Source organism: Oryza sativa, chromosome 8 (genome assembly GCF_034140825.1).
Source record: "Oryza sativa Japonica Group chromosome 8, ASM3414082v1".
NCBI classification, from domain to species: domain Eukaryota; kingdom Viridiplantae; phylum Streptophyta; class Magnoliopsida; order Poales; family Poaceae; genus Oryza; species Oryza sativa.
Genome location: NC_089042.1, coordinates 23,444,840 through 23,464,763, shown reverse-complemented (window position 1 = coordinate 23,464,763; position 19,924 = coordinate 23,444,840). Strand labels below are relative to the sequence as shown.

General features: G+C 43.5%; 1 protein-coding gene across 2 annotated transcripts; it reads right to left on the bottom strand.

Moving 5' to 3' along the window:
• Positions 1-14,311: 14,311 nt before the first annotated feature.
• LOC4345811 (uncharacterized) lies at positions 14,312-19,019 on the bottom strand. Of its 2 annotated transcripts, none has more exons than XM_015793645.3 (7): positions 18,580-19,019; positions 17,087-17,441; positions 16,753-17,006; positions 16,456-16,668; positions 16,290-16,382; positions 16,086-16,187; positions 14,312-14,944 (listed from the first exon to the last, which is right to left on the bottom strand). In XM_015793645.3, exons 2-7 carry the CDS (start codon positions 17,382-17,384, stop codon positions 14,567-14,569), a joined length of 1,338 nt encoding a protein of 445 aa, XP_015649131.1. In that variant the 5' UTR covers positions 17,385-17,441; positions 18,580-19,019; the 3' UTR covers positions 14,312-14,566. The 2 variants fall into 2 exon arrangements, with proteins under 2 accessions (XP_015649131.1, XP_066159413.1); XM_066303316.1 differs by lacking the exon at positions 18,580-19,019 and adding an exon at positions 17,588-18,282.
• Between the last annotated feature and the right edge of the window lie 905 nt (positions 19,020-19,924).

Genomic DNA, 19,924 nt, shown 5'->3' with positions numbered 1-19,924 from the left:
CGGCTTGGTTTGGTGACAAATCAGACGAAGCAGCTAGTAGTAACCGGTGCCCTGTACAATTGATCGATGGGATACTTTTTGTTTCGATGTCAAGCTAGCCCATCAGGTAGCCGAGGCCACACCGCCACAGCATTCTCTCCTCATGATCATTGTGCTGTACCATACGAAAAATGTCGATCGTACACACGCGACAGCGGCAACACGCAATCCTTGCGCGCGCTCAGGTGTGGGCTTGGTTGGTTTATTACTCAATTCAGCCATACCAAAACACATCAGCAACGCTAATAAACTAACAACCCATCGCTTGGCTGATGGGAGGAAAAAGCGAAAGGATATATTTGCAAATGAAAAATAATTTGCGAATAAAAATTTTATATACATGTTCTTAACTATCCAAAAGCAAAGATTAAAAAATAAACTATAATTAAAAAAATCCTAAAATCAACTCTTAACTCAACTTTAAATTTAAGGTTAAAAATTTAAATTTTGGCTGATAAACCTAAATATAAAAGAAAAGATAAGACCTTAAATATCAGTTTGTTGCTAGAAAAGGCATCGCCAAAATTTTGACAACACATTAAAAACCAAAGTAAAGCACACTCCATACCTAGTGGTGGCCAGGAAGCTCGTGGCTCGTTAGCTCGCTCGGCTCGTGACAGGCTTGGCTCGGCTCGTTTGAATTTCCTAATGAGCCGAGCTGGCATTTTAGCTCGTTAGAGATAACGAGCCAGCTCGAGCTGGCTCGAGAACTTTAACGAGCCAGGACCCATCAGACATCCTCAAAGACCCAGCCCAACAACAGGAAGGCCCAAGGCAGCCCAACTGCCCAACAGCACGGCCGCATCTCTGTGAGACTGTGACTCTGTGCAAAACCCTAGACTCCTCCTCTCCTCAGTCCTCAGTCCTCACTTCCTCAGTCCTCACGACCTCACCCAGGCGGCCAGCCGCCACCAGGCCACCGATCTGCGCCGCGATCCGCCGGCCGCCGCACGGCTGCGGTGCCGGCGCCCGGCTGCTGCGCTCGGCACGTCCGCACACCCAGTCGCCACTCGCCCCTCGCCGACGCACCGCATCCGCCACACTTCCCCAGCCGCCGCACTTCCCCAGCCACTAGGGCCGCGGGCCGCCGCCACCACCGCACTTCCCTCCCACTTGGCGCCACACGGAGCAAGGCACAGGCTGCGAATACGATGGAGGAAGAACGAGAGGTGCAAGAGCAAGTGCCTCAGGTTGCAAGTGTGGAATCCTAGAGGAAACACGCGAGCGCGAGCTGACGCCGGCCTCGTCGAAAGTAGCGGCGGGAGCAGGAGCTGCAGGAATTGTGATTTGTGATTTGTGAAATTGTGTTCAATCATGGACTGTGGTTATGTACTTGTGAAGTTGTGATTTGTGAAATTATGTTCAATCATGGACTTCTGTTACATTACTTATCTCATCTGTGACTATGAATGGGAATATGTGATTGTGAATTTGTGATTTGTTGCTTTGATATTTTCATATTTGCATTTGATTTGCGTACTCAAACAACCTATTAACCTATATAATAATATATACTGCCATCTTGATGTCTTGTTAGTTAGGCTCGCGAGCCTAACGAGCTAGCTCGAGCTTTCAAACGAGCCGAGCCGAGCTGGGTTTCTAGCTCGTTAGGATAACGAGCCGAGCCGAGCCGAGCTGGCTCGCTATCCAGCCCTATCCATACCACATCGCTCTCATGCACGCAGGCCACACGTATACATCCATGGGCACATTGCCCCATAATACACGTATGTTAAGAAAAAATTTGGCAATGCCTAAATTTATAGTTTTATTAATTGATGTTGAGTAAAGCTAGATATTAAATGCAGAGTTCGTTTTAGTATACGACTTCTGCTTTTGTTTCTATGCAACTGCATTTTAGTATAACTATACCAGTCAATTTGCATCGCTATAATCTGAAGAGATAATCGTGCTTTTGACCTATTCTGAAGGCTAACTAGTATTAACTTCACCCCTATTTTTCCAACTTTACATATTTGACACTGCTTTTGAAAAAACAAACTTGTTGCCTAACTCTCCTCTGTCCACATCACCAGGAGTGTTATTAGAAAATGCACTTTAGAGAATGAACAAGATCAAAATGCCTTTGGGAAAATGTGCTAAACCTAGGTTAGTTTTGTCACATATTTTTGTCAATTTCCATCGTATATTTTATAGGGAAAAGTGAAATAACTAGGTCAAATAAACAAAAACTTTGAGAAATCAAAGATAAAATGAGCAAGGGTATTAAATGGTATTTTCTCCCTAAGTTAATGTTTACCTTCATGAAATATGGTCAAGCCTGATCTTCGTTTTTGAAAAGAAAGTTCATATAAGCAAACTTCCAAAAAAAAAATGACCAAATCGATAGTTAGGCTTTAAAACGGGGTTAAAAACACAATTACCTCTAACCTGAACCGTCTATGATTAAATGTTCTCTCTCAGTTTTTCTAATTTGTTGCAGTAAACAGATTTCTCTTATTAACATAGTAGTTTGCTTATTGGCTTATCACTCTCTACCAGAATTTAAATTTTAGAACTCAATTTTAGAGCTTTCTCATTATATTCTATTCTTAATCTTAACTTTTAAACCGCTAAAACCCAAATAGCATAAATTATTTTTAGTTACTTTATTCTTTTTACAATTTATCAGTTATATCTTAACCAATAAGCATAGTAAACAAGATATGCTTGTTTCATATTATAAGTCGTTTGACTTTTTTTAAGTCTAACTTCTTTAAATTTGACTAAGTTTATAGAAAAATATAGTAATATTTTTAGTACAAAACAAACATATTATCAATATATATTCAATGTTAAATTTAATAAAATTAATTTAGTATGGTAGATGCTGCTAAGTTTTTTATATAAACTTAGTCAAACATAAATAATTTTGAATAAAAGAAAGTCAAACAATTTATAATATGAAATAGAGGGAGGGAGTACATTCCTTATAATGGTGCGTTTATTATTTTTCATAAGATTTGAATTTGTATTAATTGGCATCGATCCAATCGTCCAAATAACATTGATGTCTGAATGGTCACGGTGAGTCGGGTGAGACGGTCGACGACATAGGGCTGGACAACGATCGATGCTCTGCTCTAGCTGCATGCTGTGTCGGGAAACACCGAAACAGTATGGCCAGCAAAACTCGCTACTTCCAGCTCGCTCCAAATATGCGAACATTAGCCGCCCGCCGGCCCGCCAGCGCAAACATTGCTCTCCCCGCCGTCCAACCGAGGGAGCACGCGCGCCGGAGATCGAACGATTCGTCGCTAATTTGCGCCGTTGCGCCTGTCGAAAGGCAGAGTGCAAATCAGAGACCGGTTGCTCCTGAAAGTTATCAAGATTTTCGTTTGCAATCTGCAGCGTGACCGGCCGACCAGGACGGCAGCGAGATTAGTATGCTGTTAATTAATAATCCACCGGAAAATAATAGCTGATTGAACAGTAAATAGCTCACACATGCATGGGCCGATTTTACACCACCCTGAAATGGCCGATCAGTTTCGCATGGGCTTAGTTATCTGCTCGACGCTCAGAGATTGCACGCATGCTCGTACCGTCACCCTTGGCTCGATGCGAGTTTTGTTTCATGCGAGAGCTATGTTTGAAACTTGGAAACCACAATCCATTATCGATAAGTACTATCTAAAAGAAATCATTATAGATTTGCTTACGTATCCTGAGACCAACTGAACTAAAATTATTCCTTTTTCAGATAACTGAGAAATTAAACTAAAATTGTTCTTTATATTACAAAGATTTAAAAATATGTTTAGACTAGATACGGTCTTTGAGGTGCAAAATATACTACCTCCGATCTAAAATAACTTCAATTTTTGGTTTATGTACTCGATGTTTGACCATCTACCTTATTGTAGCGCCCGTTCCGTCGTGGCGCATAGCGGAAAATTTATTTCCTAAAAACCCTAATTGCGAAATTTGTTTCTTCGCTTGTCGTCTAGTGTCCGTGCCATCTCAAGATCTCAAATCCCCAATCTATCGTCGAGTTCAATTCCGAATCCAAATCCTTCCAAATCAAATTCCTCCGCAAAAGTCTATTTTGCCTCCCCCGGGGTCGATGGGCCGAATTTCGCTCGGCCCATCCTCTCCTCTCCCCCGGCCCTCGCCCCTCCCCGGTGCGCTCCCCCTCCGCTCCCCTCCGCTCCGCTTCGCCCCGCCCGCGCGCCGTGCGCGCGTGCGCGTGTGCCGCCGCGTCGAGCGCCCCCCTCTCCCTCGCTCTCCTTCTCCCCATCCCTGGCAAGCCGGCCCCCGCGCGCCGTTGTTCGCGCGCGCGCCCGCGTGGTCCTCGCCCGCGCCGCGTGGTTGCCGCCCGGCCCCGCGGCCCTGCCGCGCCTGCAGCCGCTCGGCCCCGCAGCCAGCGCGTGTGCCCGAGCCGCGCCGCTCCATCCGCCGCGCCCTCCCGTTGTTTCCCGCGCGCGCGTGCCGAGTGGCCGACCGCCTGGTCGCCGCCGCCGTCACCCCCTGCCGCGCCAGCCCGCGCCTGTCGCCCGTGTCGCCGCGCCGCTCCAAACCGCCCCGCCGTCATCGCCGTCGTCATCGCCTCGGCCCCGCCACTCCCGCGCTAGCCTCCAAAGGACGGAGGCAGAGCCTCCCTCCTCCCTCTGCCGCGCGCCTCCGCTCCCCTCCTCCTTTTCCCAAAGAGGCAAGGGACAAGCCCCCCTTTCCCTCCCCCTTTTTCTACCTTTTTCCCTCTCGCCGGCGTCACCTCCTGTCGCCGTTTTGGCCGCTAGCCGGAGCGCCAGCTCGCCGGCTTGACCGTCCAATGTCGGTTCCCCTCTCCCAAACCGACATTGCCGCCCATTTAAACCCAAGGCGCCCTCCCATCGATTTCCCCCTCCCGTTTCGCTCGCCGCCTCCGCGCCATTGCCGCCCTCTGTTTCGCCGTCGCCGTTCGTCGTTGCGCATGTCGGAGGAGCCGGCACGAGCAAGGACGCGGAAGGGGACTTCGGCCGCGCCCTCTCCTTCCTCTTCCCCAGCCCTAGGCCGGAGAGATTACTCCCACGCCGTCAGCCTCTCGTCACAGCGCCCCTCCTCACCTCGGTGATGTCTCCCTCCGTTCTTCCTCCTCGCTCCATCTCCCCCCCTTAGTTTTCGGTAGTAGCTCGAGTAGCCTCCCCGTAGCTAGCCGGCGCCGCCCCGACCGTTGCCGTCGCTCGTAGTTTACTCGCCGCCGTCGCCGCCCGAGCTCCGTAGCACCCGCTCGTCGCCAGCCTCGCTCGGCGTAGCTCCGCTCAATCCGACGCTAGCATCGGATTCCCGTGGCCGCGTAGATGCTCTCACCGCCGGGAATCGGCCCCTCGTGACCTCGTCGCCGTTTCCCTTCTCCCTCCCCGTCGGTTGCCGCCGCCGCGATTCGCCACCGTCGAGCTTCCTCCGGCGAATCCGAGCCGTTGGCTCGTCTCCCCTCGTCTCGTGCAACCACCCGGTGTGCTCGCTTTCGCCTGTATCGCCGTGGTTCGCTCCGCCGCTCGCCGCTGTCGTCCGCCGTCCGTTCCGGCCGGCGTCGTCGTCTACCTCCCGCCAGCCCACGTTGCAGCCACGTAGGCGCCACGTCGGCGCCAGCTCAGCCAAGACCGGGTCGAGCCGACCCCGGTCAGTCCCTCCCCGTGCGCGCGTTCCACCGCGAGCCGTGAGGCTGCGCGTGGGCCCGCCGTATCCTTTCCACCGCGAACCGCGCACATGCACCGCGTCCCTCCCCCGCCCGCACGCGTGCGCCGTGTGCTCCCTCCGCACGGTGAGCCGAGCCGCTGACAAGCGGGTCCCACCCGGGACCGCGCGCGGTGAACCCGGTCCACCGGCCCTCTCTCTCCTCCCCTCCCGCGCGCGCGCACTTGGGCCGTCATGGGCCGGCCGGCCCATTTAGCTCGGCCGGTCCGCTCCTTTTCCCTTGGGCCGCGCCCTAGCTGCCCAAGGAAAAGTCTATAATCCCTCCCTCTTTCCTTTTCTTTTCTTTTTCTTTTCCAAAAAGGATTTAATTAAATCCTTTTCCTTTAGACCAAAAATCCAATAATCTTAGAAATTCAATATCTTCCCAACCGTAAATCCGTTTGACTCCGTTCAACTTCCAAAATTCCTCAAATCTCGAGATCTATCTAATGGCACGCTTAGAGGTCATTAATAGGGCTTTATTTTTGCCGTTTGTTGAGTTGTCCCGTTTCGCGTGTAGTTTCGGAGCCCGAAGACCTGCAGTGCGAGGATTGCGAGGATCAAGCTCCAGATCTCGAGCAAGGCAAGCCACCTTTGAATATCTTGAGCCTATATTTGAAATTTAATTATGTTGCTTGAAAAATATTATGCACTTATAGGATCGCACTTAATCTGTTGTCCCGTCTGCAAGGCAGATTGGCGGACCTACCTAATTTGTTGCATTGATCCTCCCTTGTTAATTGTTATATCATGTTCCCTTGTAACCATCTAGTTGCGTCTCGATATTCATGCACCCTGTACGAGTATCGACGGACGCCTTCAAACTTAAAATCTGAAAAACAATTTGGGTAAAACTTGGGTTTTACAAAAGACTTGGAAAACCCGACACCTGGGTCGGTGCTTGCGAACTAAATGAATTTCCAAAACCGCGGACCGGGGAACGTACCGGGTGTACGGTTTCCCGCTCTTGCACTTAAGGACCGTTTCCTTGGAATTTCATCCGAACATAAGACAAGTACGACCACATGGGTGGAATGGGACACCCTTGGCTGAGTAACTAGCTTATCAGGGGAGCCTTGATGCCGAGAGACATGTGGATTCGCCGGGGTGGTGTCGGGGAGGACCCCTGGGCTTCCTGGCACAGTATGGTCTGGGACCTAACCTGTTGTTGGTCTGGGACCCCTCTCGTCGGCATATGGTAAACATGTGTGGGCTTTCGAAATGCCTTGTCATGAAAGCTTGGAGGTCTCCCGTCGTGGCTGATCCCCACGGGCTGGGTGATCCGGGTTAGTAATGTCGTGTGGGTAAAGTGTACCCCCTCTGCAGAGGTTAACAAACTGTTCGAACAGCCGTGCCCACGGTCATGGGCGAATGTGAGGTGATTCCTAGCGTAGTTTTGATTGACTACTGCTTGTGAAATTACTGTTGTGGAAAGGGGTTCGATGTTTGAAAAATCTGCAGCTGAAGGGATCAGCTAGGCCCGGGTGGCCGTTTGAAAGTTGTTGGCCCGGGTGGCCGTTTGAAAAGCTGTTGGCCGGGTGCCAATCTTGTTTCAATTTTAAAGACTGATACATTGCACATACTCCGACCGGACGAGACGCACTGTCTCATCCGTGTCGTTTGAGAAGCACTCACTTAGTGTTTTCAAAAAAAAAAAAAGAGTTCAAATAAAATCCATTGCAAAAACAACAGCCTTTCCTTGAAGCCTGCATTAAACACTTAATTTCCCATGGCTTGCTGAGTACTCCCGTACTCACGCTTGCTCTATATAAATAATCCCCCCCAGTTGCTGAAGAAGATGAAGCAGATCCTGCTGATGAGGAGTTCTTCCAGGAGCAAGCCGGCTACGATGGGTTTTAGGGTTTCGGCCTAGTTCCCAAGTCGCGCCTGTGTTGTTTGGTCCAAGTCCTGGCTTCCGTTTCCCTTTTATAATGCAGTTGTGAGCTCGGGATCTGTCCGCAGCCCAACATGACTGTACCTCTACTCTATAATAAAGAGACCTCTGATGCTGTGATATTCTGTCTCCCTGTGATACCAGCACTGTTTCCTGGGACTGGTATTGATTAACAGGTTAATTTGGAGCGTCACGGGCTAGTTCCGGTCGGGACTAGTTCGGGGCGTGACACTTATTTAAAGAAATTATGAAAAAAATAAAAAAATAGTCATACATAAAATACTATTCAGGTTTTATCATATAATAAGTAATAACAATAAAAAAATTAATCATAACAATTTTTTAATAAGAAGAAGAGTCAAACGTTGTATTCAACAACTGAAAAATGATTTATTTTTTGAGACGGAGGTAGTATAATTTTCCAACATAGCCAGCATTGATGTCTGGACTTCCACGGGATTATTGGGTTGCAATATATATACACTTCTGTAGCGTCACTAGATAGAAATGTGAATTTTCTTAATAGACTTACAGATATCTTTTTTTTTTACTTCTAGAAAGTCAATACTAATTTAGAGTCCAGCCTTCCAGGTATATTCTTACCCATATACAAATAGAATGGATGAGCTAGGGATATCAGATATCTCACTAACACTCACAAGACAAATGACACGTGCTTATTGAAAAACCAGCAAGCAGCTCGCAGTGTACTATGTCAAAAATGTATGGAGTACAAACTTTGTGTGTCCCGTTTCGTCAAGCTACAGAAGGCCACGTAGCCACCCCTGCCTTGACTGACCTTAACACTCTCCACACGCAGATATCGAGCAGAGCAAGCGAATCTGGACCGTGTTTGAAATGTCAAGGTCCGACCGCGATATGCATCGCCCCCCAATGTAATTTTAGTCAAATGCGTTGGGACCTGCACTGCACGTACGTACGCGTGCAGGCACGGCCATCATCAGTCGACGCATGGACGCCGTGGAGAAGCCTATCTGCATCCAGGATTTCATGCTCCGAAATCGCGACGCAAAAAACCGTATCTTCTTGAACAGTTGAATTCCTCAACGGAGACCAAGCAAAAAATTAAACCACCACACGGAGGCGTCCGATTGGCCGGAGTTAATACGGGCCATGCAGAGTCTACCTGTCCCACTCCAGTGGCCTAGCTTGACACATGGTGGATCGGCGAGCGCGCCACCTGTTGCCCCTGCCGGGGATTTTCACGAGTTTTCAACGGCGGCGAGCGGCGACGTGCGAAACCTCGCTGCGGATACCGGGGGAAGTGACGATGTCAGGCCAGGTATTTCCGGCGCGATGGCATCAGCAGTTACGAATTACGTACACAGCGTTGCTGGCGCATGCTGCTCGCATGAACATGGAGAGAGAGAGATCGGCGATTCGGTGCATGAACTGGGGTGCTAACGTGGCATCTAGTGAAGGAGAAAAACAAAATGGTGCATGTGCATAAATTTGGAGGTTCTTATAATCTATCTCGATAAAGAAAAATCTTATCGAGTGGTTGGATTGACTATTTCACAAAATAACAAAGAAAAACAAGCATGGAAATGTATCCGCTTTAACAACAAAGGATGCTATGTCATCTATAAAGGAGAAGCATTGTTGCATCTACATAAATTTTGAGGTTTTTATATCTTTTCTTGATAAAAAAAATTATCCAGAGGTTGGATTTGATCATCTATTAACTATAAGTTAAAATAGTAGAAAAAGATGCCTCCATGTTCACTTTTACGGCCTAGAAATTCTCATATTAATCAGAGAAAAAGAGAAAATCAAGTCCAAATAGAAATACACTTTAAAATAGCTAAAATTCGGAATTAAAAAAGTATTGAAAGAGGACGACTAGAGTCCATACATGTATAGAATTTAGAGCAAATTGAAATTCATAATTAAAAAAAAGAAAAATTAGAAGTAGAGGTTAGAGTCCATATAGAAATATAATTTAGAAATAACTAAAATTAAAAGTTAAAAAAATAAGGAATATTGGTAGAAAAACCTAGAGTGCATATAGGAATACAATTTTAAAATAACTAAAATTCAAAATTTTAAAATAAGAAATTTTGAAAGATGAATTTAGAGTCCATACAGAAATACAATAAGAAATAACGAAACTTCAGAATTAAAAAAATATATATTGGAAGAAGAGTCTAGAGTTAATATAGAAATTTAGAACTAATTGAAAGTCAGAATTAAAAAAATAAGAAAAATTAAAAGTAGAGTTTAGAATCCATATAGAAATACAATTTAGAAAGAACTAAAATTCAACTTTTTTTAAAGAAAAGGAAGACTGAAAGAAGTGTCTAGAGTCCATATATCGAACTGAATTCAAAATTATAAATAAAAAAATATTGGAAGAAGTGTCTAGAGTCCATATTGGAATTCAATTTAGAAAGAACTGAAATTTGGAATTTAAAAATAAAGAAATATTGAAAGAAGTGTATAGAGTTTAAGAATACAATTTAGAAATAACTGAAATGAAGAATTTAAAAATAAGGAGTATTGGAAGAAGAGTGTAGAGTCCATATAGAAATATAATTTACAATAACATAAATTTGGAAATATAAACAGAAATATTGGAAGAGTAGTATAGAGTACATAAAGGAATACAATTTAGAAATAACTGAAATTAAGTATTTTGGAATAAAAAATTATTGAAAGAAGGGTTTAGAGTCCATATAGGAATAAAATTTATAAATAATGAAAATTTGAATTAAAAGATAAAGAATATTGGAAGAGAAATATAGAGTCCATATAGGAAATACAATTTATAAATAACTAAAATTTGGAATTAAAAAATAATTGATAACTATCACATGTATACAATACAATGTGAAAATTATATATTGGTTAGTTTAGTCAAGTTAGTACATAATTTAAAATTATGTTACCATTTTAATATATTTTAATAATATAATATGAAAATATATATGTTATTTGTGCGGGAGAATATAATGGTGCTAGCCACACAATCTGCGTGGGCCACCATGTTAGTTTCACAAATTCAAATAAAATTCAAGCATGGAAATATATCTGCTTTAATGACAAAGGGTGCTAACGTGTCATCTATGAAGGATAAACATTGAAATTTAAGGTTTTTATATCATTTCTTGACAAAAGAAATCTTATCAAGAGGTTAGATTGACCATTTCACAAAATCATATAAAATTAAATCAAGCATGGAAGTGTATCTGCTTTAACAACAAAGCACTCTTCTCTTGCTTTTTCACTTAGAAGCTCAATCCCCTCTCTTTTTTTCGCTTCTATGCTTGTGCATGGTGATATTAGGATACCAGACACCGGCATCAACATTAAAAATCTGTTTTATATGTACATAGTCTAAGTAGAAATATATTTTACATGGTAGCAAGAGCAGAGATACTAGAAGCAATTATGCAATTAAGAGGTACGGTGGAGCTAAGATAGATGATCGACTACTCCAATACTCCAATACCAGATCAGTGTTATAGAGTACGTGAGTAAGAGATATTAACAACAACAATATAATTGAAAACCGATATGCCATGATTTCATCACCGATAGGTCCATGAACTAGCCATATCTTGGACACTAACATCGTGTTTCTTAAGGAAACGATCGGAAACGTTCAGGAAATTTCCATATTTATGGATTTAACTATTTAGTGTCAATTTCATTGCGACACTGACATAAATTAGAAAACTAAATTTTAGAAACAGTAGCCGTTAGTAAAGATATTATTGTTATATCAGTTATGTGGAAACGGTATCGGTATGGTTAGGAAATTTTTGTACCTTCACTAGTTACATTATTAAATACTGATATACCAGCATGTTCTCATCACTAGCTTCTTAAAATAATATAACTATGCTAATCAAAATTTCTACATCACTTAATTCTATCTCTCAGCTTGTTTCTTTTTAACCATACATCATTGAAAAAACACCCTCAACACATGTAATTGTCTATGGTTTCCTGAGCATTGAATTAGTGATTAGAAAGCTAGGTAACAATTGATAGCCTTGGTATGAAGCATGACAGGCTCACAATAGCCAAGGATCGGGCATGTTGCATGCCTGGTGGTTTATAGTGTTTCCAGAATTGGAGGCAACAACTGTTGTGCTAGGAAATCATTTCCTCAAGACAAGATCATGGGAGACAAATGTAGAGTGTCTTTACTTGAGTTTAATTTTTGTGTACTACTGTTGCGACAACAAATTGGAAAGTTAAAGTTTTTACCTTTGTTGCATTCGTACGTCATCGTAACTAATTTGGTTCTGATATACGTAGACCGTTGGCATGATCCTATGACATCACAACCAAGCAAATCTTTGTTTTGCCCTTTTGTTTTTTTAATTTTTATGTACTACTATTGCGACAGCAAAATAGAAAGTTAAAATTTGTAATATTTTTGCATTTTGTCGTACACCGTACGTGCGACTCTGATATACAGAGTAGTATATCGTTGGTTCGATTGTATGATGTCATACGAGCAAGCAAATCTTTGTTTTGTCATCTTCTTGCCGTTTAATTTTGATGTATTACGACAACAAATATAGAAAGTTAAAGTTTATACTTTTTTTTGACTGAATGTTAAAGTTTATACGTTTGTTGCATTTGTCGTCATACTTGAAATCATACCTTAGATTTCTAATATACCTAGGCCATTGGTACGATAATATATATGATGTCACACAAGCAATAAAATCTTTGATTTGGCAACTCAAGTGGGCACGGGGAACACCAAGAATGGGGGTAGGGTGTTAGAGATGAGACACCGCCATGGATTAACTCAAGTTGGCCTCATCGATTGAACATTGGAGAATAGCTACGTTGCAGAGAATTGCCTAAAATGGTTTGTTCTATCTTCTTTTCTACATGACAAGTGTTACTATATATAGTTTATACAGAATTGCTAACCATTTGTTGACAGAAAATCTATCTCCAAATCTTACAGATTTTGGTCTAGATGTGCTTCACGATTCGTACTCTAGCTGCTTCTTCTCCAACTCCGGCGAACTCCTCTCCTTCTCCGGCGTCGGCAACAACCCAAACTCCGACGGAGGGCCGATGAGTTAGGGTCCCGGGTTGGGGAGGTGTGGGAGGGGGAGGGGGAAGAAGGGGGAGTTCGCCAGGCTTATAGGGATGGTCGTGGGTATAGTTGGCCATAAGGCCCGAGGCCCGAAGGCCCGGCCCACGGCACGCCTCTTTGGCCCGTCCCAAGCACGGCAAGGCCCGACTTGGGTCGGGCCCGTGCCGGCCCGGCCCGACTGTCGGGCCGTGCCTGGGCCTCCCCACCAGCACGCTGGGCTGGCCCGGCACGGTCGGGCCGGCCCGGCACGATGGGCTGGCAGGCCAGGCCCGGTACACAAAGTATAGGGACTAAAAATAGACATATAAATGTCAATGTCTAAAGAATAGGGACCTTAAATAGACTTATTTTAGCTATTTATATACCACAGCACAAAGAAGAGGGAGGTAAAATAGACTTTTTTTAGCTATACAATGTCACAGCCCAATAGGAGGGAGAAAATTTAGACTTATTCTGAGGAAAAGCACGATGGCCCATTGTGCCTTCGGGCCGGCCCGCCACGGCCCGAGGCGTGTTGGGCCGTGCCTGGGCTGTGAGTGCGGCACGTGGGCTGGCACGGCACGGCCCGGTGCGTCGGTCGGGCCGTGCCGGCCCGACAAGCCTCGGCCCAGGCACGTCCGCGTGCCGTGCCGGGCGGCCCACATGGCCATCTATAGTCGTGGGAGGCGGCGGTCCGGCGGTGGGCGGCAGAACAGGTAGGCACACTAGTGGAGATAGGCACATCTATGACAATCTACTTTTGTCATGGAAGACGCGCAAATCGTCATAAAGTAACTTCTATGACGAATTTATGACGAAATGGGATTCGTCATAGAAGTCGCGTCACATATGTTTTTCTATGACTAAACAGTAGATTTCGTCATAGAAATGCTTATATCCATGACGAAGGTGCTCGTCATAGAACTGCTTTCCAGCTGGCTAGGACAGACGTCGTCCATGCCACGTGGCTATCACACGTGGAGTCCATGTTGGCTGTGATGTGGCGGATGACGTGTACGCCACGCTGGATCATCATCTCCCGTACGCTAGAGCCAAGTGGCAGTCGTATTTAACGCCACGTGTTGGCATTTGGTATGTCCACGTGGTGGTGCAAGCTGATGCCACGTGGTCGAACGTGGTGGCGCCACGTGGCAGCCATATTAACGCCACGTGTTGGCATTTCTTATGTCCACGTGGTGGTGCGCGCTGATGCCACGTGGCCAAAGGTGGAGACACCACGTGGCAGTCATATTTAACGCCACGTGTTTACATTTTGTATGTCCACGTGGTGGTGTACGCTAACGCCACATTGCCGAAGGTGGAGGCACCACGTGCTCTCATTTTGAAGCGCCACGTGTACATATCTGATTTGTGACACACGTCTTTACCTGATGTTGCCACGTGTTGATTTGTTTGGATGACACGTTAGCACAGTAGGGATGAAGGCCCGCTCATTTTTTTTTCTTAGCCCAGCCCATTTGGCCACATACTTCACATATTGTTGTGGCCCATCCCACTATGAGATCTAGGAAATTTTTAGCATTCACCCATTTCAAGCAACAATTAATCAGAACTTCGCAGCACATAAGAAAATAGGCCCAACATCAAGATTGATCACATGGACAAACAATCAGAACTTCACAGCACATTACAAATAGGCCCAACATCAACATATATCACATATACCAACTTCACATAGCACCATATTACAAAAAAGTTCACAGAACCTAGCACACATATGTTCACATTAAGTCCACAAAAGTTTGCCATAGGATGACATTAAGTCCACCATAGCACCAAACATCATTTCACATAATCAAGTCCACCACATGACAATAAGTTCACAGAACCATCAAACAACTAATATAAGTAGATGGAGTTCATCACAGTGCAGAAGATCATAAAGGAGACTAGGATAGATTTAAGTTACCCTGGGAAAGGCTCAAGATACGTCGAAGGAGCAAATTGTTCTCTTCCTGCTGCTGCTTGAACTCTGCCAACTCCTTTTGAGTCTTTGCCAGTGCTTCATTTGCAAGATTTGCTTGTTCTTTTAGTTCGACAACTTCTGCATGGAGAATGGCTGAACTTTGCTTTTCAGCTGCAAGTTCTTCCTGAAGTGCTGCTTCTGTCGGTGTCACTGATTTCTTGGAGCTCATCTGCAGACCAGCATTTTTCAAAAACGTGGTATTGGAGTTGTCCCGAGAGAGAACCTTGGACACAACTTCTGCACTAGTTCTTGGTGTCTCACCATCAGGTACAGGTTCTTCCATAATAGCTTTCATACTTGACTGCAGCAATGATTGAACATTAGCTATGAAATTAGATACATGAAAAACTGGCTGCTGCATAACACATTCAAAATACTGGCAGTTGCACAACACATTCAAAAAGTCACTGAAAACTGATGGAAAGCTACCAGGAAGCACAAACTAGAGGTAAGGAAACTTGTATAGAATGCAAATTTAACCAAATTTGTTTTCCATAAGCCAAAACAGAAACAAATTATATGAGTAAGCCAAGCATTCCCATATTTAGAAATATTGCATTGCCCTCTTAACTGTGAAAGAGACCAGAAACATTTTGAGCTCTAACTATGGTAGAATGTAATTATTTTCTATCTAGCCTCTAGCAACAATGCAGGCCAAATGCTTCTTGACAGAATCTAGGATACTGTTTTAGCATATATCAGAAGGCTGACTTTAGACTATATTTGATTAACTTTCATGGCAGCTTTTGATTGATGGAACACCCTGGTAGCTATAAAAGAACAAGGTTTTCCCCTCAACTACTTTCATAAAATTTGGAGGGGGTGCAATGTTACTTAGCGTTGGTTATTTTCTATTCCTCCTATGATGCCTAAATATTTTCCCTAGAAACCACTAATGTTTAGAAAGAAAATACTAGTGTGGAGTACATAATCCCTCACAATTAAGTTTACTTTTGCAAGTTACAATGAAATAAGTTTTGAAGTAGTAAAGGCTGAAATATATTCAGTCTTATGTTCATATGATTCAAAACCTCAATACATGCAAACACCACTACAGCAGCTTAGGTAAAAATGAGTTTTCATGAATCACACCCTCAAACCCGGGATATTGATAAAAATACAAACTGCAACCAGGATCAATTGATGAAAAAATGTTTATGTAGCTTATTTGGCATTTTAACCCAATCTCAACTTATGTTGTATATGGTAAGTTGTCTAGCGACAAGTTTCCAGCTACAAATTTAGTTTGGTATGTATTCTAACATTGTTAGAGTCTATAAATTCCATTAAGTCTGTAATGATCTTAGCTGCAAATATCTCTGCACACTAAGGACAGAAATTATCCTATGGATGTAAATATAAAATGAGCTGAATTAATAATATGTTGGCATAGGTATCAAGGAATTGAGTTCAATGTTGTAAGAATATACAAAGTGACTTACAATTGCATCTTTGGCAGCATCACTTAGACCTTTTTCCCTACTGGTATGGCAGTCCTCAAAGGCATCCACAGCATCAAGCTCTACAACCTTGTTCTTCTCCTTCTATTTCAATACAGAAAATGCAGATCAATTATTTTATATATCTATTACATTAGATAAGTGGTTCTTAACTACAATTAATGCTAAAAGATAATGGGAACTTACGTAAGCGTGCAAGTGTGCAGCATAGCTGCGAGATCCCGTAGCCTGATGGAACCTAACATTAAGCCGGTTTTGCTTGTTCTGTTCAGAGATTTGCTACAAAAGATGTATGTGTTAGACATAGTCGCAGGTATAAAATGAAACAAATATGTCATTAGAGATGACATACCATATTCTTTGGATTTGACCACTTTGCAACAAGTTCCAGCCACTGTTCATCAGTCATGCTACTTATGGGAGAGGTAGTTCTAATCTCGTTAGCAGGTACTCCATTGAAGTAGGCCTTCTTCAAATTATACCGTGTTTGTCGTATCCCTTTCTGCCATACATCAGCACAAGCATCCCTTGTTGGCTGGTGTTTTTGGTTAATGGCCAACCTGACCTGATGGTTTGAATTGCAATCATTAAGGAGTAACACTAGGTCATATAATAGATGAAATATAAAAGAATATAGATAGGCTCTTACAGATAACTTGCCCATGAAGTTGTTAATATAGCCTTCATCATCCTTGTACTTCTTCCAATGAGGGAAGACAGGAACTTTAGTCCTAATGATAACACCAGCCTCTGATGCAAACTTGGCAGCTTGCACCGGTTCATCTGGCCTTTTCTTCCCTTCGGCAACAGCAATGGGCATTCTTCCCATAGCTTTGGTCATCTTGTCAAGCATTATTCCTGCAGTTGGTGGCCTTGATTTTCTTGTGCCTCTTCGTATAGGTACTACAGAGTATTCAATTACAATGTTAGCATTCATCAAATAGTTAAAAAATAATAAATTTCTCTTCGTTGAACTAACTGGCCTTCAACATCAGAATTGGTTTGCTGTGCAGGTTGCTCTTCATGGTTGGCATCATGTCCATATGACCAGTCCATCACCGGGCTCGGGGGCCTGTTCACATCATTATCTTGAAGCAAATGTCCACTGCCCACATCTTCATCACCATTGTTTTTTGTTTCTGGAGGCAGTTCTTCATGGCCATTACCTTTACCTTGTTCTGCTATGAGTTGCCTTTTCGCTGACCTTGTTGAGACTCCAGGAGGCATTTCGGTTGGAGCACCCGCCCTCACTCTCTTTGATATCCTTACTCCTGGTGGCATCTTGAGGGTAGGTTTCTTCTTCGTCGCACACTTCTTTCGTCTAGTTTGTCGAGGGTACTACAATAATAAACACAAAAGTTGTAAGCATGTGAATAAATTAGCAACAATCATTAAAAAAATAATCAAATGCTGCACAAATTAAATGCGGAAAAATTATTGCAGATATCCTAGCTCCCCCCCCACAGCCAAGATAGAAGAAGCACCTCAATCATTATGGGGACGGGCTGCTCCGGTTCTAAATATGAATCATCATCACACTGAACCCCTTGTTCATCATCTTCAGGGAGAAACTCTGATGTATCAGAACCTTCTCCATGACTTTTCTTGGTGCCTGAGTTTTTTGTCTTTGAAGATGCATGTTGTGTTTCGATATGTTTAATAGTGGCAGCTATGTCTTTGATGCCAAGTTCATCCATCCTTCTTATATTCTGCAAGATTTTCTCTTGCCACGTTCTTTCATATTCGTTTTGTGCAGGTTCTTACATGAATACACATATTTTAATGGTCAGAATACTAGATGGCATTTTGATGGCATTTCCTAAGCATATAAGCATTTTCAGAAATAGAAACAATAAAGTATCTAGGCATTTGGGATGAAAAAAAAAGAGACCATGCTCATCAACATTGGGGATTTAATGATCAATGGTGAAAAACAACTTTACTTCAATATCTAGTAAAAACAACAGGGTGATTCACTTTTCCATTTTAAAAGACAATTTTGATGAGAACTCTGGAAACACTTTTACAGTGAACAACATTGGTCATATAAATGATATAGCCATTATATCATTCTCTTTCACCTAATAAACTGTATCTATTTATACGACTAACTCAAATTATTGGTACATTCATAAACACAAACAAAGCAGAATCTAAATAAAATTTCCATTGTTGATCTGAAATCCACACTCTGGAAGATGCTTATGGCAACTTAAGGCACAAATTTATTTGAGAATCAACATAGCATGATTAATTTAAAGGTGCGCCTGAATAACACAGAAACAATGCCATATGCAGTAGCAAACTAGCAATAGCATCAACTGTTATTGTAGATAGTGACCTCAATCGGATTGCACACAGAAAATTCTTAATAGAAGTTGGACGGCAAATCAATCCACATGATGTATAACATCTAATAGCTTGAGACAGTACACATAAACATCTGAGCTTGAGACGACAAGATAATTTTGCGTACCTCGTGCTACTGGACGTCGACGTCTTCCCATCGGCTAGGTACGGCGACGGTGCAGGGACCTTGTCGATGGGGTACCCGGCTCCGGTGTGGCGGTAGGCGTCGACGGTGTTGTGGGAGATGGCTTCGGTGCAGCAGTAGTCGTCGACGGGGTACCGGCTCCGATGCAGCGGAAGTCGTCGACGGCGTAGTGGGGGAAGGATCTGGTGCAGCGGTCGTCGTCGACGGGGTTGCAGCGGAAGGCGTCGTTGCAGCGGCTGTCGACGACGAGGAAGTAGGGGACGGATCTGGTGCAGCGGTCGTCGTCGATCGGTTTGCACGGGAAGGCTCCGGCGCAGCGGTCGTCGTCGACGGGGTTGCGGGGGAAGGCTCCGGTGCGGCGGTAGTCGGCGGCGGCTCTGGTAGAGCGGCACCCCGATGGTGTGGCGGCTGGATTTGGAGATTAGGGTTTGGTGGGTGAGAGGCTTTGTAAATATATAGTGGTTGCACAAATGCCCCTGGGTGTTGTTTTGCTCTTCGTTAGATGGAGGATAAAAGTGACATTTCCCATTCTGATTTGGGCAAATGGGCGGCAATGGAATGTTTTGGGGCTGTCATTGGCGGTAGGTTTAGGCGCCGAACGAAAAATCCTCCATCCATGAGTAATTAACATTATCCATAAATCGAAAACATTCAAATTATACTAATCTATCTGGATTAACAATTTGACTTTAAAAATATACTCCCTCCGTTCAATATTATATAACTTGAAAATTTGGATTAAGGGGGTGTTTAGTTCCAGGGTGTAAAGTTTTTAAAGTATACGGACACACATTTAAAGTATTAAACGTAAACTAATAACAAAACTAATTATAGATTATGCCCGTAAACTACGACACAAATTTATTAAGCCTAATCCATCCGTCATTAGCAAATGTTTACTGCAGCACCACATACTCAAATCATGGCGCAATTAGGCTCAAAATATTGGTCTCACAATTTACACGCAAACTGTGTAATTGGTTATTTTGTCTACATTTAGCACTCAATGCATGTATCTAAACATTCGATGTGACATTTTTGGAAAAAAAAATGTGGGAACTAAACACCCCCTAATATTATTTTTTTAAAGCAACTTTCCTATAAAAACTTTTTGGAAAACACAGACAATTTAGCAGTTTAAGAAGCATTCACCGATTAATCGGAATACGGTTGTCAGACGGAATACGGTTTTCCACAACACTGCTTTAAGCATGACTGAATTTATTTTTAGAAACTAGCACCTATAATATATTATAGGCGTCTTTTTTTAATTAATTGGCACCTATGACAAATTAAAGGTGTTGGTTTTTTTTTTAAAAAAAGAAAA